At 34.9% G+C, this 23,010-nt stretch overlaps 3 protein-coding genes across 4 annotated transcripts; 2 read left to right on the top strand and 1 right to left on the bottom strand.

Moving 5' to 3' along the window:
- Positions 1-621: 621 nt before the first annotated feature.
- LOC125814535 (protein ENHANCED DISEASE RESISTANCE 2-like) lies at positions 622-8,784 on the bottom strand. The gene is made up of 23 exons (XM_049493990.1): positions 8,723-8,784; positions 7,656-7,863; positions 7,230-7,304; positions 7,056-7,109; positions 6,196-6,261; positions 6,012-6,106; positions 5,617-5,684; positions 5,451-5,546; positions 5,272-5,312; positions 4,944-5,044; positions 4,702-4,797; positions 4,188-4,252; positions 4,014-4,085; positions 3,780-3,935; positions 3,444-3,667; positions 3,325-3,364; positions 3,091-3,245; positions 2,762-2,863; positions 2,388-2,432; positions 1,878-2,018; positions 1,230-1,325; positions 921-1,022; positions 622-792 (listed from the first exon to the last, which is right to left on the bottom strand). The coding sequence occupies exons 2-23, from the start codon at positions 7,791-7,793 to the stop codon at positions 676-678; spliced, it is 2,145 nt and encodes a 714-aa protein (XP_049349947.1). The 5' UTR covers positions 7,794-7,863; positions 8,723-8,784; the 3' UTR covers positions 622-675.
- A 1,476-nt stretch (positions 8,785-10,260) lies between these two features.
- LOC125814621 (cell division cycle 20.2, cofactor of APC complex-like) lies at positions 10,261-13,042 on the top strand. Its single transcript, XM_049494087.1, has 5 exons — positions 10,261-10,523; positions 11,372-11,641; positions 11,783-12,058; positions 12,191-12,769; positions 12,870-13,042. Exons 1-5 carry the CDS (start codon positions 10,443-10,445, stop codon positions 13,008-13,010), a joined length of 1,347 nt encoding a protein of 448 aa, XP_049350044.1. The 5' UTR covers positions 10,261-10,442; the 3' UTR covers positions 13,011-13,042.
- Positions 13,043-14,296: 1,254 nt separating this feature from the next.
- LOC125814605 (growth-regulating factor 4-like) lies at positions 14,297-19,572 on the top strand. 2 transcript variants are annotated; one of them, XM_049494069.1, is made up of 4 exons: positions 14,297-14,408; positions 14,570-14,883; positions 17,211-17,589; positions 18,684-19,216. In XM_049494069.1, exons 2-4 carry the CDS (start codon positions 14,643-14,645, stop codon positions 19,123-19,125), a joined length of 1,062 nt encoding a protein of 353 aa, XP_049350026.1. In that variant the 5' UTR covers positions 14,297-14,408; positions 14,570-14,642; the 3' UTR covers positions 19,126-19,216. The 2 variants fall into 2 exon arrangements, with proteins under 2 accessions (XP_049350026.1, XP_049350027.1); XM_049494070.1 differs by lacking the exon at positions 14,297-14,408 and adding an exon at positions 19,223-19,572 and having other exon boundaries at positions 14,487-14,883; positions 18,684-19,121.
- The last annotated feature ends 3,438 nt before the right edge of the window (positions 19,573-23,010 follow it).

The following is a 23,010-nucleotide window of genomic DNA, read 5'->3' on the forward strand; positions in this document are numbered from 1 at the left end:
CTAGCATAAGTTTTCAAAGTTGCTCCCCTCAACCCCCTGACTGCCCCAAATTTTCAGTCCAATGGTAAGAGTGCAACTTCTTATGATGTGTGGGTTAGGCGTAAGTTCAAACCTTGCTGCAAACAAAAACTAGGTATTTAAGCCGAGAAGAGCCATTGGCCCTTAGAAATTCCTTGTTTACCCAATTTTGGGACCACCATTTAAGCCATACCCGTAGTGCACAAAAATTTGCAAGTTTACCCACTTCAGAACAACTTAAAACAAGCGATACCTACAGTTTAAAAAACGAAGACTCTTTTAAGTATGGCAAAACAAAGGGCCCACTGATAAAGGTTGGGTAGGGAGGCAATATTTGTTATCAGGTCAGATAAAGGTTAACTAGTTACGTTCAAATAGGGTGCCTCGTGAAATTTTTACCAACTAAACACCTCTGTTTGGTAAAAACTGCACACCATAACTCCATAACTCAACTGATTAATACACATAAGGAAGACAAAAGAATCATAGAAATACAAAATCATCAAGTCTTTACAATCACTATACAAAACTTTACTCCTTTTTAACTTTTCTCAGAGCTTAGACTAAAGAATGAACAAAAAAATACATGCAAGTATAATTATACATATATTCAAAAAAAACCACCTTCTGCAAAATTGACAAGAGTCATAATACGACCTAATCCGTTGTCGATGGCTCAGGTTCAAGCTTTGGTACAACAGCAGATGATAGTTCTATATGACAGACGCGTGCAGCGCCTATTAGTGGCTCTGGTAACTCATCAGGGGTGTTTCCCTAAAACAAAATTTCCAAAATGAATCATTCATTGTGACATATCCAAACAATGTACTATATTGTCGACTAAAAGATGACTACATGTAACTGTTCATTGTAATCTTATGGATGAAGGTCTATCCATGTACCTGTACAACGAAAGCCATGTCAACGACTAGTGATGTGATTACGCCAATGACAAGCCCCATAACTCCATTTGCAACAGTAGAAGAACCAACATCAACATCAATCTACAGAATGCAAGCAATACAAGAATCAAATACATATACATGTATGGAAGAAATTTCACTTTTTATGATGTTGAACTAAGACGCGACATGGACAATGATGATTCATATAGCTGACTCCAACTTGCTCGGAATTGAGGTATAGGACTTTTTATATGTATTGTGTCTGTATTTGCTATTCTTGGAAGGAAAAAGTATATGAGTTTTCACCTCTAAATACTTGGGGCCGCGGATATAGTTGCAATCGACTGCCTTTCCCAGTAAACACGGGGAACTTCCAACACTCTGACGCACAATCCACGAACCCTGCATGATACATGAAAAATGGTAAAGATTTTACACAAATGCAAACAGGTAGAGAGTTATCGAAGGAAGACAGATGACTACATAGCAGATGGTTACTCAAAGAAGTCGAGGGGATTCAATATCTACAATATATACATAGAAAATACTAATTCTGATTTTGTATGTACAATGTAATTTTCCAGCGAAGGGGGTCTGGATGATGATGTGATGTTCATTTTCTGTAGTCTAATTAACATTCTGCAAAACAGAAAGCATTCTTCGAGATAGTTTAAAGAAGGCATAATACGTCTCAACTGACAATTAAGCACTCCAACTTTGAGGATGCACCTCTAGACACCTCAACTCATCTCCACTGTGTCAGTTGAACAGTACAACTTACAAAATGATCATCTAGACACATCCAAAATTTTATGTGCCACGTCAACATTGGGTGTCCACGAGTTTAAGTGTCTAGATCTGTATTCTCAAAGTTGGTATGTTTAGTTGCTAGTTGAGGCCAAGTTTAGGTGTCTATCCATGTATTATGCCGTTTAAAGACACAAAAAAGGATACCTTTGGCACTGATGGGATTAGCTTCATTCTACTATTCCGAAACTCGTCATCTCCATCAACAAACCGTTGCAAGAGAGAACCAGGTATCAACTTTTTCATGACGAAATAGAAAATCATGCTGTAGTGTGTTGATCCAGGTACCTACAGAAAGACAAAAATGTTGTCCACTTATTTCTTCCTGTATGACTTGAAAATTTTTGAATCCGAAAATTCAAGGGTGAAGGGTCAAAAACACACCTAAACTATCAGGTACGTGAGTTTCCTACTTGAACTATCGCCAAATGTTTATTGAAACACACCTCAACTATAAGTTGTTCTCTTTTCATATCACTATCGTTCAGGTAGGATAAAGAACAACTGATAGTTAATTGTGTTTCGAAAAACATTTGTTAGTTAGGTAGGAAAAGTGAACACGTGATAGTTAAGATAGGAAACTCGAAAAATCGAGAAACTTCACTAGTGTTTTTGACCCTTCACTCAAAATTCAAAGCATGGGAGGAATAAACTTACTTGCAAATTTATAACCAAAGTAAAGAGTCCTTTTTCTGAAGCAACCTAAAAAAAAGGTGTAAAAAGATAAGTGAATAGATAACACTGCTAAATAAGACAAGCTAGAAACTAGTACGGCCTCTGTCCCGTTTTATGTGCCACACTTACTTTTTCAGTCTGTCTTAAGAAGAACGACACTTTTCTATATTTAAACTTTTCAGTTTACTTGTAATGAGATAATTTATAGCCACATGGATGTTTATGGTTTATTTTAGACCAAACATTTTAAAAGTCTTTCTTTGATTCTCAAATTTTGTGTTCAGTCAAAGAGTGTCACATAAAACGACATGGAGGGAGTAATATCCTAAATGGTTTGACATTCCCTTTAAACTTACCTGTGCTGCACAACCAGGACGCCTAGCGACATGGTCCATTCGTTTAGTATCCTTGAACCAGTCGACTGCGACAAGATCCATGAGAGATTTACCAGCTGAAACCTTCATATACAATTTACAAAGTGATATCAGACCACATGACATAGACCATCCACCTAAGATCAATGTCACTCGGACTCTCCAAAAATGTCTCTGCACTCATGTCAGACCATCCACCTAAAATGCACTACTTTTGGAGGATTCTACATGCACCTGATGACATTTTTGTAGAGTCCGAGAAACATAGCTCTAAAACCAAGGACATATTGAAGATACAAAGTGATAAGGACCTTTGTTTTGTCACTGCAAAAGTTCTTGCCACGAACTCTGAAGTTATTTCCATCAGATATTGTCCAGCAGTCACGGCCATTATCACTGTCATCATGTCGTAGATTACCCGAAAAAGTTGACATATCAATATGCTCCATAGGTTCTTCTTCAAGAGCTTCACAAGTATCGAAAACATTTTCAATAAAGAAATCGCGAAACACCAATAACAAATAAAACTATGGTCCAACACCTACCAGTTTTAATCGTATCGTTTTCAAGACCGGGTGATGATACCTACAAGGAGAAGTCCAAGCTCATACTCAGAAGGAGATGATGAAAAAATAATACGAAAAAGTATGTATATAGTTCATACCTCTTGATCAGTGCACTGAAAATCTTCATCCTCATCAGAGTACTCGTCCAACATCGATACTGCATTTCTATTTGCAGCACGTATTTGGTCTAAAGACGGAGTACGATGATGAGACTGTTTCTGGCTCTTCTTGGAGGAGATAGATGGCGGATTCATATTAACCATAACTGGAATTCTCGGAGCAGCTGCCCTCTCATCAGTTTGAGAAAAGTATTCACGAAGTCCTAACATAGAATTTTGTAAACACAAGTTCCACATTGAGAATCAATGGATACAACAAGCTCGACGAGTGTTTATGAGGAATGTAACTTTCGTGTAACATAAGAAGAAGCATACCAGCAACACTATTTAACATCTGAAAGAGACAATGTTGCTGAAATGACGCGATGAAGCCTACACCCCACCCTTTCAAATCTATCTGCATAAGTTGCTGTACTTGAGTTCTTGGCCTCCCATTACGCGGTTTGAGGGGTGAAATATTGAATCCACCACCTGTACACGTAAAAGATCGATTAGTTTGTGCAAATGTAAATGAATTCAGTAAAAGCTATAAAGGAAGACAGAAGTTACTCTCGATATGAGCTCGAACATATCCAGGTAGAGGATTACAATTCTTATGCTCCCTAGAACGAAATAACACAACTGCAATCATAGTAATGAAAAAACAAACAAATAGAATTTTAATTAGATAAAGAGAAACGATTGTTTCGACAAGAATAAACAGGAATCTGTGGTTATACTTACCGTAACTTCCATCATCATTTCTACGCCAGTATCGTACATAACAAAGATCACGAGGCCAAATAAAACTGCACAGCGTACACCAAAGATTTGTCACTAAAATTATAAAGGATATTCAACTGACCACCCTTCACTTTATGTAGATATATACGCCTCTGGAAAATCACAATTGTATATTTAAGTTCAAAATTCTTTTGTATGTATGTATATATATACTAGATGTTGAATCACTCCTTGGCTAAGTTGCGCGGACTCTTCACCTTTGATGTGTGTCGTATTTTCCAAGAATATACTATTTTTGGAGAATCTGGCACGCACATGTTGACATTTTTGAAGAGTCCGAGCAACATAGCCCCTCGGTAAATATCCTGCCTTTGCTACTGTGACTCAACCAATTTTACTAATGGAGCTATTTAACCAACCTAAACAAAAGTCAAATGATAACTACAAAATAGTTCATCAGATATACATTTAAGCATTTACAGCAAAGATTGTTTTGACAAGGAAAAAATATTACCTCGGAAACCAGTCGAGTTGAAGTCTGTGATAGAGTATTGCTGTGTGTCCATCTACCTCCTCAACCAAACTACCATACTGGAAGCTACAATCCCACCTGTCACGCCAAAAAAAGAAATTTTCTCGTGCAATCAAGGCATTGCGATGGAAAAGTAAAGCCTATTGTCAGATGCGGAGCTAGAGGGGAGTAAGGGTCACGGAAAGATCACGCTGTATATTCAAGGTCAAGTGAACGAAACTTACTCAAAACGTGTTGCATCCATGCTCATTACAAGCTCAAATATTTCTTCACAAGTAGCCTCCACTATGCCAACCGCCTTCATAGCTCTACTACATCCCTTTGGCTGCAGGAACAACGAGAAAATCCATCACTCAAAATACCCTGTAGCAACCTAATTACACTAAGCTTGTAACAAAAACGCTATGTTGCTCAGACTCTTCAAAATTACTGCAGGGTAAGTGTAGGATCTTAAAAATGCTATGTATTTTTGAAGGATCCGGCATGGGTGCAGCAACACTTTTGGGGAGTACAAGCAACATAGCAGAAAAGAGCATAAGAATGAGCTCATACTAGTAAATCAACATTGAGTAGCTCCTCGAAAATGCGAAGCCCTGCAGCCACCCATTAAGTGGAGAAATGTCATCAATACTAGTCCAGGAAAATGTCCGTAATCGCATATTCTACAGCTTAAAATCCAACCAATTGCTATCACGGAGGAAACGAAAAGAAGAATTGAGAATTAGACAGACCATTTTGGCAGTAAAGTAAGCGCCTATACTTGGGGTTTGCTAAATCTGACTCTGATTCCTTTGTCCAGTCAACCACAGACTCCGGAGGAGCTATCGCTGAAGAAGAAATAAGGAAACTTAAAAAACATGTATAGAAATCAAATAAGCACAAGGGAAATTAGCAAACCATTTGCGATTGTTGTTCCTCGTAGCACGTTTTGTTGAGATTCATCTTCATCCTCAGCAGCACTGAACCTACAAAATAGGGTGACTTGCACTATGAAGTTTAGACTATAGAGGTAATAGCTACAACTTATGGTCAGGGGCGGAGTTAGAAGCCCACGAATAGGTAACTAAGTAGCTTTTGTTCAAACAATGTATTTGTGGCATTTGGAGTCATCATTTTAAAATCCAGTGGAGATGATAACTACACTATACTATCTTTGACTAGAAAAACGTTTAATCTATAGTGTGTTTTGCGCTCGTCACTAGTCTAAGAATTGCTAGTCAAGATTTCAAAAATCATGCAAGTATCAAAAAGGGAATTACGGATACAGAGCTAAACAGAGAACAAGTGCTTACGGGCTTTCCTGATCTGAAGCCGTCCTCCCAGTACTCTCCGTCCCAGATTTGAATTCGTTGAATTTGGTACGACTACCACCTACTGACTCTTGATGCTGCATAGAAGTCAACATGTTACTATTACCATCAGCATCTACGTACGATGAGGGAAGAAGAGAATACCAAGAAATAAGGAAACAAAAACCTGATCAATCACGGATTCGATTTTTTCTTTCCAAATTAGTGCTTCCTGAATGTTGAAAGCTGCCATCTGGAAGAACATTATGATTAACATGAATAATTTCTCTCTCACAAAACAAGAAACTCAGAGCAGGCAGCAAACCACAGTCTCAAGTGGCAGAGCGATGATTGATTTAAAAAATATAAAGAAGTAAACACACGAAGAAGAGGTTAAGTCGATACAACATCTTCTATATATAACAATGTATATAACCAGAATTATTCTCACTTGATACTAAATTCACCAAACACTAAATGTTTGCCAAAATAATATATCCAAATGTATGTTAATCTCCCAAAATGGGAACTAGTTCTTGGTCCAGCCAATGAAATTCACATTTATATTGCCAAATCTTTAAAAAAAACTTGAACTTGTTGAAAATTTTGTAGTTACATTCCAGAAACTACGCGGAAGTGTCTCTCGCGTCATATATCTATCTTCTTCTTTTTTTTCATTTTTCTTTGTACGTGATAAATTATATCGATTTGATGGGGAAGCCTCCAGACAAATTTGTTTTTCCTGTCCTTTTATATACAAAAGTCTCAAAACTAACATGGCTATGGCCTCAGCTGACAAGTAAGCACACTTTGAGAGTGTACATCTAGACACCTCAACTCGTCTCCATTGTGTCATATGAACACTCTAACTTACAAAAATGATTATTTAGACACCTCCAAAACTTATGTTTCACTTCAGTGTTTGGGTGTTCACGAGACACAGTATGGACGAGTTGGAATGTTTAGTTGTGAATTAAGACCAATGCACTGTGAATCAAATCTTTGGGGCAAGAGAACAGATAAGAAGGACTAAAGAAGATCGTGTACCGTGATTTGATCATGCTTCTCTTTCATGTTATAGACCGATAGAACGTAAACCATCTGCAGATTGTAAAGTGTACATAACATCAATTACTAAACAGAAAAAACATGTTATATGAATGTTCATCAAGCTTATAGATTTACACAAGATATCAAATATCAACAATAAGAACAACTCACCTGTCCATGATGAGTCTTCAAGCCTCGATCCTCCACTCGAAAATTACCATCGATTTCAAGAGTCTTGATTGGCGCCTAGCAATTATTGTAACATCATAAGTTAAAAGCCTTTAAAATTACTAACATAGTATCATTTTTTCATCAGTCGTGCACGCAAGGGCACGCGGAGCTAGTGTTTGGTTGAACTTAGTAGTTTTAGTCCAAATTTTGTATTTGTCTGATGAAATTCATTGAATATGTACGAAATTAATCATTTAGAACCAACTAACTTTACAAAATTAGAATCCTGAACACATTAGCTTCAAATTCTGGTATTCTTCGAAAGCTAGAACATTTTAAGCACGACTTAACTATCAAATTCACATTCGTACATATAAATTAGACAAACAAACAAAAAAACTGAAATGCATTGTAAATTGAACTCACCACATTTCCCTGAGGTTTCGTCTTGAAATAGGCCAACAACTTAGTCTCCAGAACGAAATAACGCATATGAAGGAATGATTTTCCTATCTTCCTCCTCCCATACCTCACCATCCATCCCTCGTGCACCACCTTCGACATGGTTTTTACCTTTTTCCTTCTTACGTCTCTAATAATATGCTCTTTTGATCCTCACAATTCACGAACTATACTACACCATTACGAACATACAATTATTAATTTTATCAAGTGAAGTGTAATTTCATTGATAAGAAAACTCATGTATAAGAGGTATACAAAAAAGCAGAGAATCTCTTGAAAGATATACAAAAGACACCCAATCTTATATACAGATAGTAACGTCATGAAACGAATACAAAAAACATGAGGCTATATATGCTTCATATGTAAAAAATTAAGCTCTATCGCTTAAAAAAAAAGTCTTCTATTTATCTTCATATAGGGAAAAAAGGTCTTATATACCTCTCAACTTTGTCATTTAGAGCTGATATATCGTTATGAAAATGGCTTATATTTATCCCTAGTATAACAGTAGGTGTATACTATATCTAATTCAAACACACAAGTTTTTTAATATGAAGTAAATTGTAATTTTAGGAAATTTTGGTATACAAAAAAAGCAGAGAATCTATTGGAAGTCATAATTTTAGGCTATTAATTCTTTATATGTAAGAAAATTAAGCTTGTTCGCTTCAAAATCTCTCATATTTCTCTCCCTCCATACTATCTAATAGCGAACATACATTATCTTTTCAAAAAATCACAAAAAAAAGAAGCTCAGAGTAAAATACTTACTCGAATAATTAACATTACACAACGATATCCATTATACTTTTAGTATTTCAAACGCCAAAAAAAAAAGAAAACTCGATCTTCCATACATTTCCTTAGCTTGTTTATGTATTAAAACACGAGGCTATTAATTCTTCATATGTTGAAAAAAAATTAAGCTCGCGTTTGCTTCAAAATCTCTCATATTTCTCTCCTTCTATACATTATCATTTCAAGCAATCGTCCAAGAAAAACTCAGAGTGAAATCAAATACTTACTCGAATAACATTACTATGCAACCATATTCATTATATTTTCATGAGTAATTGAAACTCGAATACGAGCTCCCAAGAACATAACCAACGTAACCACATACATGCATGTGTGAAATATAATAAATATGTATGTATAGGTATAGAGAAGGAAGAGGTGTGAAGTAGAAACATTTGTGCCATTAAATTACCGGGAAAATGGTTGGTGAATAATATGAGAAACACTATGGCCACTAGATTCAATAACAAGTTTGTTTGTATTTTTTTTTTAAAAAAAAAAAATCAATGTTAAAATTCTTTGTTTTTCTTCTTTAACAAAGTGAGAACGAATTTTATTATTTTATTCTTTGCCTTTTTTGCTCGCTGATGTGACTCTTAAGTTACATGTGTCAGCTTTCCAAGAACGGAGTCAATAGTTATATGAATTCGATAGAACAAACTGATTTTGAGTCAAACTTTATATTTGAGTTAAGGTATTATTTATATTTAATATGTACGGGTAATTTATCAAGCGAATCCACAAAGCAAAAAAACAATAATCCAAAATATTACCTATAAATTAAAAGAAATTAAAATAAGGATAAATATGATATGTGTCCTTTAATTTCTTGTGAATTTTTTGAGGAGGGCATGAATAATTTGGAAAAGCTACGCAATGAATAATTTAGAATTTTCAGAGTTTATGCTATAGTTTATCTATCTCGTATGCTTTATGATATTTATTTGAGGAAAAATCCTTTTGGCCAGAATGATATTTTACCTATGTTATTTTAGCTTTTTGAATATTTTTACCCTTTAAACTTTAATACCATTTAATTAAAAAATGAAAAAAAATCAGTTTATTTTAAAATAAAAAAGATATTATAAATTTTTTAAATTTCTGGCCAAATTTTCTGGGCATTAGCATTACCCTTTATATGAATATTAAGATTAAATTGGTTGGTTATGAACTTCTAATATGGCATTTCAATTTTTTCTTGTTTGATTGGTCAAAAATTAAAATTACTGCACTTGATCGGGATAGGGTGTGGTTGTGGTGGAGTGATAAGTACTCATTCATCCTTAACCAAATATCTCAGCCCTCAGGTTCGAGTACCCTAACTACGAAGTCATCTTTGCTAGAGAGCGTTTTACCCCCGACGTGGGACATTCTGGTGTGAATCTAAATTTAATCAGACTCTAATATATATACCAAACTCGAATAATATTTCATAAGTGATTTTTCAAGTTCATTGTTTCCTCTCCACCCTTCACGTGTCTTGACCATCGTCCTACTCTCCACCACCCTCGAACCCCCACTCTCACAGCTTTTTACTAGATTACATATAAACATTCTTGAAATATTTTTTTCCGTGTACTTACAAACACTAGAAAATAAGTAATTAGAAACTTACTTATGAAAAAAAATAATCAAATAGCATCTCTTTCCCACCAATAGATCCGGATCACAAAACTGACCCGAATTAGAACCCGGTCCAATGACCCGACTCCGAAATGTATATATATAGCCGTTACAGTTTTAACACTTTTAGAAAGAAAAAAAAAAAATCCCCATTGACGCTGAAGAAATTCAATACGCCATTGACGCTCTTTATCAAGAAATTCTCATATTGATCTACTAAAGACGCCGCCACCATTATTAACACTGTTAATTGGTTTCTCTCTGTTGTTGTTTCGCAACTTTGCCGTTTTGTATTTGATAGAGTAATTCTCTTCTTCTGTATCTATGGATGCAGGGAGCAGATACAATAAGTTTCGACCTCCTCTCGTTAATCAGATGTCTCACAAGAAAAGAACTCGAGAGAATGTACGTTTTTTTTTTTCATTTACTGTTTTTCTTCATTCTGTGTAGTAATTTCTTGGACTGGGTTTTAGTGGATTCTTATAGTCGAGCCAAATTGAGGTGTGATTAATTGATAAAATTATGAATTGCGATGAATTAGCGTCTCTTTTTTTAATTTTGTATGAGGGTTTTGTGGGTTTTGCGTTTTGTTTAGATTTTGAAAAATGGGGGTTTTCATAGTCGAGACGAATTGAGGTGTAAATGATGATTGATTGATAGATAGGTAGATTCTGGGCTCTTGAATTTGAAGTAGATTAGTGTTTCCTTTTGAATTTTTGTTTGTGTGGGTTTTGATTTTTCGCTTAAATTTTGCAAATTGGGGTTTTCCACTATGCAATCTTAATTATGAATATAATGTCGTTTGATCTGTTATGTGTGCTAAATGGTATGGTGGATGTGGTTAACTGATGACTTCTACTTTCGGGTATCGAATTTTGTTGATGGTTTTACTTCTTTATTAAGAGAAAGAGGTTGCACTGGGTATGTTGTTGTTGTTATTAAGAGAAAGAGGTTAGGTGAATAAGCTGTTGAAAATTTATTCGTGATATGTCAATCAAACTTAGGAAATTGAAACAGGGAAGATAGGTAAAAGGCTGCGATTTTACTTTTTTGAGCTTTCATTAATCAAACTAGAGAAAATTTTTGACTAGGTGTTTTAACATGTATGGATGTCAGCTCTTTGTGTCACGTCATCCTGTTCTAATGATTGTTTTCGTTGTTTTAGAGTGTCAGTGTTGAGTTATGCTTTGATATTCATTATATGAGATTTGTTGCAAGGTTGGATTTTAAATGATATGTTTATGAAAATGCAGCTGGACAGGTTTATACCCAATCGTTCTGCGATGGATTTTGACTATGCACATTACATGCTCAGTGGTGGGAAGGTTAAAAAGGAACACTATGGAGTAAATTCTCCATCTAAAGAAGCTTACTCGAAGCAGTTAGCAGAAATTTTCAACATGAATAGAACGAGGATCCTTGCTTTTAAGAATAAGCCTCCACATTCAGCTGAGAGAGTTTCTGAATCTCCATCATCTATACAACAGTCAAAAACCATTAAAAAGAGGAGATACATTCCCCAAGTGAGTTTTTCTTTCTTCCCCTTTTTACTATCTTTTTGTTTTTGCGTCTCCCCGTGCTAACCATACTTATTGTATTAGTGTAAATAGATGTTTCATCTTGGCGTTTGTTCCTAACTCAGAGAACTCCTTGCTTGTTAACAGTCTTCGGAGAGGACCCTGGATGCTCCTGACATCCTAGATGATTTTTATCTCAATTTGTTAGACTGGGGAAGCAATAACGTACTTGCCATTGCCTTAGGAAATTCTGTCTATCTGTGGGATGCTTCTGATGGGTCTGCTACTGAGCTTCTCACGGTTGATGATGACTTTGGGCCGGTGACTGCTGTCAGCTGGTCACCAGATGGAAGACACCTTGCAGTGGGCTTGAATAATTCGCACATTCAGCTGTGGAACACCTTGCAGGGATCTAGCCGATTGGTGAGTAGGTTCTTTCGTCTTCCTTCTTCTAGTCTAATTATTATACAACAATTTACGTGGAAATCAAAATATGCAGAGAGCTTATATTTTACTTTCTTTATCAGAAGTCTAACATCTTGCCTTTATACACAGATGAGGACTTTACGAGGACACAGCTTAAGGGTTGGCTCACTTGATTGGAATGAAAACATACTGACAACTGGGGGCATGGACAGTTTGATCATCAACAATGACTTGCGTATAAGATCCCACATAGTTGGAACATACAGGGGACACAATCAGGAGATATGTGGATTGAAGTGGTCTGCTTCAGGCCAGCAATTGGCTAGTGGAGGGAACGACAATTTGGTCCATATATGGAGCATATCGATGGGGTCTGCTAACACTACACACCAGTGGGTTCACCGTATGACAGATCACACAGCTGCTGTAAAAGCTCTTTCCTGGTGTCCTTTCCAGAGTAATATGGTCGCCTCAGGTGGTGGCGTTGGAGATCAATGCATAAAGTTTTGGAACACCAATACGGGGGCATGCTTGAACTCTGTCAATACAGGTTCACAAGTCTGTTCCTTGCTTTGGAACAGACATGATCGCGAGCTTTTGAGTTCTCATGGCTTTACTGACAACCAGCTCACTGTTTGGAAATATCCTTCTATGACGAAAATTTCAGAACTTTTGGGTCACACATCAAGAGTTCTTTATATGGCTCAGGTATGATTGGTTAACTGAAACTGTCACGTTTTGTTCGTTTATGCTCGTATTTTCACGGTGCTTTTACAGTTCACTGACTTTTCGTCTTGATATATTTCAGAGCCCAGATGGCTATACCGTCGCGACTGCAGCAGCTGATGAGACACTAAGATTATGGAATGTTTTTGGGAATCCTAAAGAGACAATGCCTGTGCTAAAGAGAAAGCTAGAGCCATTTTTTAACTTGGCTCAGATTAGATAAACCTCATATCATCATATCATATATCATGTATTTGTATTCTTTATTATTTCATGCATATTCATCTTCTTTTATTGAAAAATATGTAAATTGTCATCAAGATGAAAATTCTCCGAATATGAAATTGTAAGTAAAATTTTATTTAATATTTCCATCTTTTTGAGTTTTCAAATATAACTTCATAATTGGTTATTATATTTTTGTATTCATTTCTTCCACCTTTAGGATATAAATATAATTAACGCTTTGAATAGGAGAAAATGATGAAAGAAACTTTAGAATATTTTTTATTTTAAGATTTGTAATGTAAAGGCAAGAAGAATTCTTCTTGATATTGATTGAGTGTCTTTATCTTTTTTGAATTGCTTTTTGAGGATATATTTTAGTTAACTTATTGTGTTAAGGTGTTTCTGTTTGAAAAGTACCACAACTCTTTCACCCACTATATAAACTATTTAATAAATTAAATATTAAATAGTACATCATCATATTAGTATATGAATCAACCACCATAAAGTCTCTTGTATTCTTTGTATTAATTTTATATTGTTGATATTCGATTTTAATGGAGACAAAAACATGTTAGGTGACTTTTCTTCATGTCTTAATTTTTTATAAACATTATACTTTGTAGAATTAGTCAAAGTATGTTGAACAATACTCTTGCAATTTCGTGAAGAAGTTTAAAAATATCTTACGAGTAACTTTGTAAGCAGATTTTTTCAAGTGACTTATAAGTAGTTTTCTACAAGCAAGTTTGCAAGTAGGTTTCAACAAACAACTTTGTAAGTTAACTCCTTATAAGAAGCTTTGCAAACAACTTGTAAGTAACTTTGTAAATTGCTTCGATTCTTTTAACAAATAAGAAGCCAACTCAATTCATTTTGTAACCAAAATAAAAATAAAAAATTTCTCTCTTCCTCCTCTTTGATATAAGTCTTGTTATTTCATAACAAAATTAACTTTATCACTACCCTTTGAAAAACAAAATACAATCATATGAACATTTTAAATTTTAATTTTTTTTTTGAAAGATAATAAAAAGGAGAAGATATGTTTGCATTGCATCAATTGGACCACTACAAAAACAAAAGACATGGCCCCCCATACCCCAAGGTCCCCTCAAACCTCAACCCCTACATCCTCATTCCCATGTCCCAATGCTTCCCTTAACCTCAGCACTCATAAAACACTCTTCATTAACTTAAACCCACCATTCTTCCATTGCTAATACACAATGGTAACCTTCATATCTCCATTTGATTAGAGTCATTAATCACTACTTAATCAAAAAACCCATTAACAAGTACTAGTACACTCTTCTTTCTTTCTTCACTTTTTTTTTTTCTCTCTGTTCTTCTTGCAGGTTTATCCAAAACCCTAGATCTGTCCCCCTTTTGGGTAACCCCAACAACCTCTACTCCCCTTAACCCCTCTACCCCCACCCCCACACTCAAGAAACACAAAAAAAATGCTTTTCTTGATTATTTTTTGTCTTTCTGTTTGAGCATTTACAATATGTTTGTATATTAACTGATGTTTGTTCTCATTTTTGGGTGCAGCTTTTGGAAGAAAAGGGAAAAGGGTGTGTAAATTAAGCAAAAAGGTGAAGTCTTTTTTTGGTTCTTGGAGGAGATGAGTGGGACCTCAACGACATCAGTGGTGGGGGTGGGGTTGGTGGGAGGTGGAGGGGAGGTGGGGTATAATGATTATGGATTCCGGCCACCGTTTACAGCGGTGCAGTGGCAGGAATTGGAGCATCAAGCTATGATTTATAAGTATTTAGTAGCCGGGCTACCTGTGCCACCGGACCTAGTAGTACCTATTCGCCGGAGTTTTGATGCTATCTCAGCCAGGTTCTTCAATCATCCTAGCTGTAAGTTTCTTCTTCTTTTTCTCTTTATTTTTTTTTTCAGTTTAAAGTTTTTTTTTGGTTTGTTTGTTTGTTTGTTAATTGGTTGATTTGTTGTAGTTATAGAGCATTTTATGGTGTTTTGTGAATGGAAAGGTTAATGTAATTTGATGGTGAAATTCGAGCATGCAGATCTAGGAACATTGTTTCTCATGGCTTTTTTCTAGTAGTCTCTCCTTTTCAATTTGTTAATCTGGTTTTGACTTACCATGAAGTTTAAGAAACTAAAATAGACTGTTGAATCTTGTGGTATTGCATTAAAGATATATATAATGTACCGAAATGATTTTTAATGTTGTGGTCTTAAATGGAAAGTTGAAACTAAAGAGTTGCCAAGAGGGGAAAGATACGTTTTTTATTGAACGGACTAAAATGGAAAGACAAACAAAAGGGAACAGAGGGAGTATTACCTTTAAAGATTAAGAAAAAATAATGAACTGCCATCCCTTTGTTTTTTATTCTAAAATCTTGGATGGAAGAATACTATCCATTCATTTTTAGAAGTATTTCTATAAGAGCTAGAAGCATTCATCCTTTTAGCGCGGCTGTCTAGAGGTAAGAGTGCAAATGCATGATGTGTGACTTAGGTGCTCATCACGGGATCGAACCTTACGTACAAAAGCTTAGGATTTAAGTGGTGAAGGATAAGGATAGAGGAGGCTATCCACCTAGTTTCGAACTGGCCGACACTACCCTCAGGGAAATCATTGTTCTTTTTTCTTATGGTTTGTTAATTTTAGTTTATTATAGTTGAGCTCTTTATAGTGTTTGCATTTATGAGAGTGGGGAAGTTTACCATAATTTGATGGTTAAATTGGAGCATGCAGATCGATGAACATTGTATTTCATTCCTTTTCTCTATTAATCCTTGCTTTAAAAAGAAAAGGAACTTTAGATTTGTTAAGGCAGTATAATAAAGAACTGCATCCCTATATTTTGATTCTAAGATCTTGGTTGGAAGTATATTATGGATTTGCTTTTAAAAGTATTTTTATCAGTGCTAGAAACATTCATGATTCATCTTATTAGCCCTGTTGTGTAGTGGTAAGGGCGCAACACGTGATGACTTGTGGCTTAGGTGCTCATCACTGGATCGAACCTTGCTGTACAAATGCTTGGTATTTAAGTTGAGAAGGATAGAGGGCCGGGCTCACTATCCATCTAGTTTCAACCGTGCGTCCCTCGTGGGTTTCTCTGTTATAGGAAAAAACAATTTTATTTTCTTTGTTTCTAAAAAATATTTGTTAGATTGGTCCAAAGGGCGGGTCACAGACGGATTTCTCGGTTATAAAAAAAATAATATATATTTGTTAGATGAATCTATTTTGGTATTGCACAAGCGGGTTCAATGACTGATGACAGGCCAACAGCAAAGCAGAGAGCCAAGATATGTTTAATTTGACAGAGTTATTTACAAATTTATATTTTAGTGCAACTAGTCAAATGTGTATAAACACGACGCACAAATAACTTAACGAATTTAACTATTTACTGTAAAATTTTAAATCTTTACACATTTTCAAGTTTCATAATTTGCTTCAAAGTTCTCAATTTCTTATGTTTTGTTATTTTAATTATTAAAATACATCAATCTTTAATGATTTATATAAATAAACAAGATTATACAACACAGGATTACAAAATGATCCATGCTCACTTCCTAAAAAGATGCTGTGCGAAAGTAACATTGTCTCATTTAAAGGGGGAAAAGAGAACACCCCGGGTTTTGTGATTCGAACCCGACCTTATCTAAAAGGCTACTAGCCTTTATCAATGTCCTAAATCCAATAGTTTCTGTCATGTGGATTTGATATTTGATTTGAAATTGTACTATTCTATAAAAATGTCATTTACATATATAAATAGTTTTTTTTTTTTGGCCAAGCGCTTACTTTTAACATATATCCACTCTCGTGACATCTGGTGGGCTAAAGCCTTGTGTTTCATTATGGCAGTAAATCCATGGTTGGCATGTTTTTGCTTCTCTTTTTTTCTTTTACACATAATTTCATAGTTTTACATCTGTATTAAATTTCAATGTCTCCCTCATGTAGTACTCTGTTAAGGTTGTGCTTAAATGTCAATGTCTGTTGCAGAAATTCCAGTCTCATAGAATTTTGATGGCAGTGTAGCTATTGAAATTCCATGATACTGGATGCAATATCAATAAATTCTGGCCGTACGTGATCCTAAAAAAGAAAAAATGCATTTTGCATGATAAAGGTCTTTCTTTTTAGTTGGTGAATGATGGGTTTGTAATGTAAATGTGGTAATGTATTTTACATGTGCAGTGGGTTATTGTTCCTATTATGGGAAGAAGTTTGACCCCGAGCCAGGAAGATGTAGAAGGACAGATGGAAAGAAGTGGAGGTGCTCCAAAGATGCACATCCTGACTCCAAATATTGTGAACGACACATGCATCGAGGCCGCAACCGTTCAAGAAAGCCTGTGGAATCTCAAACTACTTCCCAGTTCTTGTCGACAAATATATCACACACTGCTACTGGGAGCAGCAATAGAAGTGGAAGTTTCCAAAGCAATAGCAGTGGAAGCTTCCAAAATATGCCATTATATTCCGTTGCTAATTCAGATGGAATAAGTTACGGAAGCACCACCACGAAACTGCAGATGGAGCCTGCCTCCTATGGGATAAATAATAAGGAGTATAGGTACATCCTCTTTGTCCTCTGTGGTTCATGTTCTCCTTAAATAGATTTTTTTCTCATACTGTCTGTGCAACTTGGAGCCTCGGAACAACGGTAAAGTTGTCTCTGTGTGACCTATAGGTCACGGGTTCAAACAGTGGTGCTTGCGTTAGGATAGGCAGCCTACACTACATCCCATTGGGGTGCAGCACTTTTCCTGGACCTTGCGTAAACGTGGGTTGTGGGATATTTCGTGCATTGGCCTGCCCTTTACTGGTAGTGCACCTTGATTATGTGACTCTATAAAAGAGTTCTCAAGCAGTTTGCATGTCATTTTTGTTACTTTAATCCAAATTCTTGTGTTGCTTTGCATAAAATCTTGGTGTTTTGCCACAACTGTTTAATACTGTTTTCAAGTGACAAGTCTTCTGCTCCTATATTGTGTTTTCTATTGCTTATGAAAGATAGAGTTGCTGGCTCCAATCTTTTACATTTGGACGGATGCTAAATATGACTCGGGTGACTGTCAATCCTTCTTTTTTCTCCAATTGTTTCAAACTGAAAACTGTCAAGTAGGGGAGATATTCTTCTCTCCTATATTCAGTTGCCATCTTCCCTTTGTAAAACTATTTTAGGTCCAAATTATCTTGCATAGAACAGTGAAAAGACTAGTGATCATGAGTATAGGGGATATCACTAATCATGATATTATCTCAAATCTTATCTCATCATCCACTTCATCAATTTGAGCTCAAAAACTATAGCATAGTTAGAATCCTTTAGTATTTGTTAGATTCTTATAAGTACGACAAGAATTTTATGCAAGAGGGGAAAATATGACCAAGTTTCCCCTGCTATCCCCTACTTAATACACACGATATTGTCAATCTTTATCAAAAAAGAAAAAATTGGTGGTTGTCAATAAAATCTTGTTCTTTTAAGCCCTTTTCTTAAGACGATGCTCGCTCTTCACATTAACCGTTAGGGTATTGGGTACTGTTCGAAGTTCCATGTATGTTTTCTTGTTACGGTTCAGTGAATATGTCTGATATGGTGTATTGTTGGTCTTGCATTTGGTGTAAATGGCATAAAATCCAGTTTCATGAAATGCTACACAGGTACGGAATGGCTCCTGATGCGGATGACCACAATTTCTTGCCAGTAGCTTCTGCAAGTGTGAGAGGACTAGGAGATACGGGTTCTAACACAGACAACATGTGGCGTCTGATGCCATCACAAGTTCCGTCAAAACCCAATCTGAAAAATGATTCCCAGCTGTTGGGTAGTTCACCTAATCCGTTTGAGCCTGTGATCGAATCAAAACAGCAACCCCAACATTGCTTCTTCAGCAGTGACATAGATTCATCTGGTACAGTAAAGCAGGAGACACAGCATCCAATGCGTTCATTCTTTGACGAGTGGCCTACATCCAAAGAATCATGGTCCAATCTTGACGAGGGATCTGGCAAAAATAATTTCTCCACCACTCAGCTGTCCATATCCATTCCAAATGCTCCTTCTGGATTCTCTTCAAGGAGTGCTTCTTCCCCTAAATGGTGAAATTTCAGCATCTTTATCAAACTCTCTGTCCCGTTATTGTTGCAAGTAAGTGTTCGTAGCAAACTTAACGTTACACTTTGTTTTTTCGTCCGTGCAGATGCTTAAGGAAGCTGCGGCTGCTTCAACTCTTAGCAGTCTCTGGTGCTATGCAGAGGAATGGTTGTCCTGGTGCGAAACTCCCGACATAGCAGTAAAAGCAAGACGTGTAGGTGGATCGACTCATCAAGTTGTAACCTCTACTTGTATGAGCTTACATGTACTTTTTATATTACTGGTACATTCAGTCCTTGCATTGTGTTTGTAGTTGTATTTCAATTTCAATACTCTTAAGCAAAAAATATATGGCTTACAAGACAAGTGTTGTGCACAAGTTTGCCATAAAAAAATAATGTATTTATTCAAGTAAGTTGCTGGATGAGATGATCAATTTTGTGTGCTCCTGCTGTGGGAGTCTAACCAATTTTATGTTGGAAATCATCTCCTTGAGTTTGTGGTTAAATGCTATGTTGTTTGGACTCTCTAATGATGTTTTCATGCCTGTGTTGGATCCTCCAAAAAAAATAAAAATATCCCCATATGTACCCATCAACATTTTTAAACTGGTTGAATTCATACATATATCTAAGCTTTGGTGAAAAGAGTTACTCAGTACTTGTACATGCAAGCGGTAGCAGGTACACTGTAAAATTAATCAAAATGCGTATAAACTGATCAAGACACTACAGTTGTAAAATAGGAATAATAGTTCGAACTTTTTGTTGGGATGACGAAAGTAGTTTTGCTTTATTTTAACTAAAGGTGGATATAGAATGTCGATATACAAAGGTGGATGTAGCAAGTCGATACCATATTTATTCAAACTCAATATTATCGATCATTTATCACTTAATTATGATAAATTAATATTGTCTGTAATAATAATTTTTACATCTTTAAATAAAAAGAAAAAAAAGAAGATATTTCATATATGTATAATGTATGGATAATAACAAATAAAGAATCAATCATTCACCATGTGGTACATAGTACAAAATAATTGCTAACTTGTCCTATGCTTTTTTTATCTGTACGCACGGCTCGCAATATTTCTAAGTCGACTTTTTTTTTTTTCGAGTTTAACTTATAATATACGGATATTATAAAAGAAAATTGGTTTCCACATACATTTTTATTTTTGAGAATTATGAATATTTCATTTAGATGGGTTAATTGGAGACAACATGTTGGTCATACAACATTGATTAATATTCTCATTCTTTTTGACTGATGAGAAGACTTGGAAAGTCGTCTTGAAAATTATCAAAATTAATAATTACCTTTGAGAAAAGAGTGGAACTGTATATGTTGTTGCAAATGAAGTGATATATTTTGTTCAATATTTTTTATTTTGAAAATTTTCCTTTGAACAAATCAATTGGATTATGTATAATCAATATGCTATATAATTTTGATTATACACCAATATCTATATTATTTTATATCAATAGTATCTAAAATAGCTTATGTGTATCTCAATTATTTAGTAGATATTTGTTGTTATTTCTCACCCATAAATTCAAATAATTATGCGCACCAAAATATAGACAGATGAAATAAAATCACCTACCAGCATTTATTTATTTTTGTCTAATCTCCCATTATTGTTTTTCCAGGTCATTGACCACCCTTAAATACTAGTAGTACTTTATTTATGGAGTACATATTTAAGTTACTCAATTATTCTGTTTTGGCTAATCTGGAATATTATATTACTCCATGTAGATGGAGATATTACATAGGGGAAAAAAGGTTACCACATTTGTAGTGCCATATTGGCAGAAATGGTGTTGACAGGGGGACCCAAAAAAAGCATTATATATTAAAATAATGGAAAAATTATTTAAATACACATCCTATATTTTATCATAATCTCTAAAATTCATACCATTTAAAAAAAATTATAAAAAATTCTTCTTGAATACATCCTTAATTATCCCCTCTCTGATACATTCATATCCCTCTCGGATACATCCCTCTCTCCTCTCGGAAACATCCATCTCTCCTCTCGGAAACATCCCTCTCCTCTTGGATACATCTTTATCCCCTCTCAGATACATTCTTCTCATTAAGTGAACTATCATTCGCAATTCATGAGCTATATATTCACGGGTTTCTTGATGTATCCGAGATCCTATAAATTTAAAGGATTTTTGTGATTTGAGAAAGAATAGGGGTATGATATAATTAGCTCTTAACACTATAGAATTTTATGTAATTTTTACGAAAATTATTGAAAATGAGTTTTGACATAACAAGTAAAGTTAATGTCATGTAATCAGGAGATCACTTGTTTAAGCTACAAAAACAACCTCTTGGAATAATATAAGATAAAGCTACTTACAATATATCATTGTGATACATTTGATCCTTCCTCAAATTCCACACATAACAACAATTTAATAGATATATATCAAACTCATCTTTTTTCTATAAAGGAAAGAAAGAGATAGATGGATGCATATATATATATATATCAAACTCATCTTTTTCTATAAGAAAGAGATAGATGAATGCATTTCATTTTCAATAATTGTACCAACTTTGTCATATATCTTTTGTCAATCATCTTGATAATAAGTTCTTTTTCAAAGTCTTTATTTAGGAATCCAAGTAGAATTTGCCTTCTACTTTTAAAATATGATATGAGTAGAATTATTTCAGTTTTATTTGGGGTCAAGTAGGCTAGAACTCATCAACATGGGTTGTGGTGCATTGGTGGGAATGCCTCATCTTTAACCAAAGGTCTCGAGTTCGAGTCCTGGGTATGGAAAAAATTCAGTTGGGAGCGCCACCTCCGAATGGGCCCTGCAGAGCACGATCCAAATTTAATCGAAGCTTCAATGTGGGCTCTGGACATCGGGTGGAAAACCAAACCAAAAAAAAAAAGTAGGCTGGAACCCATGATACTTTTTATAATGGTAGGGTTTTATTGGTTACTCAACTATTTAATGGAAGAATCATTATTTATGTTTTATTCTTCTCAAAGAGTCACTCAAACAAAAAATAATTTTGACTTTGTTCACTTATTTCCAATAGTTTTATGACTGTTTAAGCAATGAACAAAGTAATTGTATCAAAAATTTAACTTGTATACAATGAAAATGCTAGAATAAAAATTGTAGTATCAATATATTTTAATTGATATATAGCGGATAACCTATCTTATTTTTTAAGATTTTTATAAAAGTTGTACTATATTTTTCATATAGTTTTCTTTTATAATGATGTCAATCATCTTGATAAGCTATCAAAGTCATATGGAAATTAGTAGAATATTGTCTTCTTAATTTCAAAAAGAGACCATATAAAACTATCAATTACTTATCTAAATTATGTTGAAATTTTATGATATCCTTGGAATTACCCCCTCCACTAATTATCTGATTAAAAAAAAAAGTAAAAATCTAGCATATGCGAAGACAGTCTTTTCTTTTTTTTTAATTTATTCTTTCAGATTCGTTTTATTTATAAAATTTGAGACTCTATAACAATAGCTATTGTTTAGTTATTGAACTGAAAAGCAGCTATTTAATTTGTGAATTTTACCCATTCAGAACTCGATAGATAATGAACTTGTCTCTCTATAAATATCATACTTTTGGTTGCAGTAGGGTTTGAAATTGCCACGCGTACCTAATTCACACATCATCACACGCTGCGGTCTCACCACTTTACCAAAGCCTTAGGGTTCTTATGTTACAAATTACAATTTATCAGTAGTGAAAAGATGGTAATTAAGTTTCTTTCATCCCAATTCTTTGTCATGATTTACTCTTTATCAAACAACTTTCCTATTTGGGGTTTCTTAGTCCTTGTTTGAGAGCAAGAAGGGTCCATTTCCAAAAA

The sequence above is a fragment of the Solanum verrucosum genome, unplaced genomic scaffold (assembly GCF_900185275.1).
Source record: "Solanum verrucosum unplaced genomic scaffold, falcon-dt-bn FXZP01000268.1, whole genome shotgun sequence".
NCBI classification, from domain to species: domain Eukaryota; kingdom Viridiplantae; phylum Streptophyta; class Magnoliopsida; order Solanales; family Solanaceae; genus Solanum; species Solanum verrucosum.

Coding starts and splice junctions, on each gene's coding strand:
- LOC125814535 (XM_049493990.1), bottom strand. CDS start 7,793: ATGTCGAAGGTGGTGCACGAGGGATGGATGGTGAGGTATGGGAGGAGG. Junction 6,262..7,055: donor AGAAGCATGATCAAATCACG/GTACACGATCTT, acceptor ATGTTCTTCCAG/ATGGCAGCTTTCAACATTCA. Junction 1,326..1,877: donor TAATCCCATCAGTGCCAAAG/GTATCCTTTTTT, acceptor TGTATCATGCAG/GGTTCGTGGATTGTGCGTCA.
- LOC125814621 (XM_049494087.1), top strand. CDS start 10,443: ATGGATGCAGGGAGCAGATACAATAAGTTTCGACCTCCTCTCGTTAAT. Junction 10,524..11,371: donor AGAAAAGAACTCGAGAGAAT/GTACGTTTTTTT, acceptor ATGAAAATGCAG/CTGGACAGGTTTATACCCAA. Junction 12,059..12,190: donor TGCAGGGATCTAGCCGATTG/GTGAGTAGGTTC, acceptor CTTTATACACAG/ATGAGGACTTTACGAGGACA.
- LOC125814605 (XM_049494069.1), top strand. CDS start 14,643: ATGAGTGGGACCTCAACGACATCAGTGGTGGGGGTGGGGTTGGTGGGA. Junction 14,884..17,210: donor GTTCTTCAATCATCCTAGCT/GTAAGTTTCTTC, acceptor TTACATGTGCAG/TGGGTTATTGTTCCTATTAT. Junction 17,590..18,683: donor ATAAATAATAAGGAGTATAG/GTACATCCTCTT, acceptor AATGCTACACAG/GTACGGAATGGCTCCTGATG.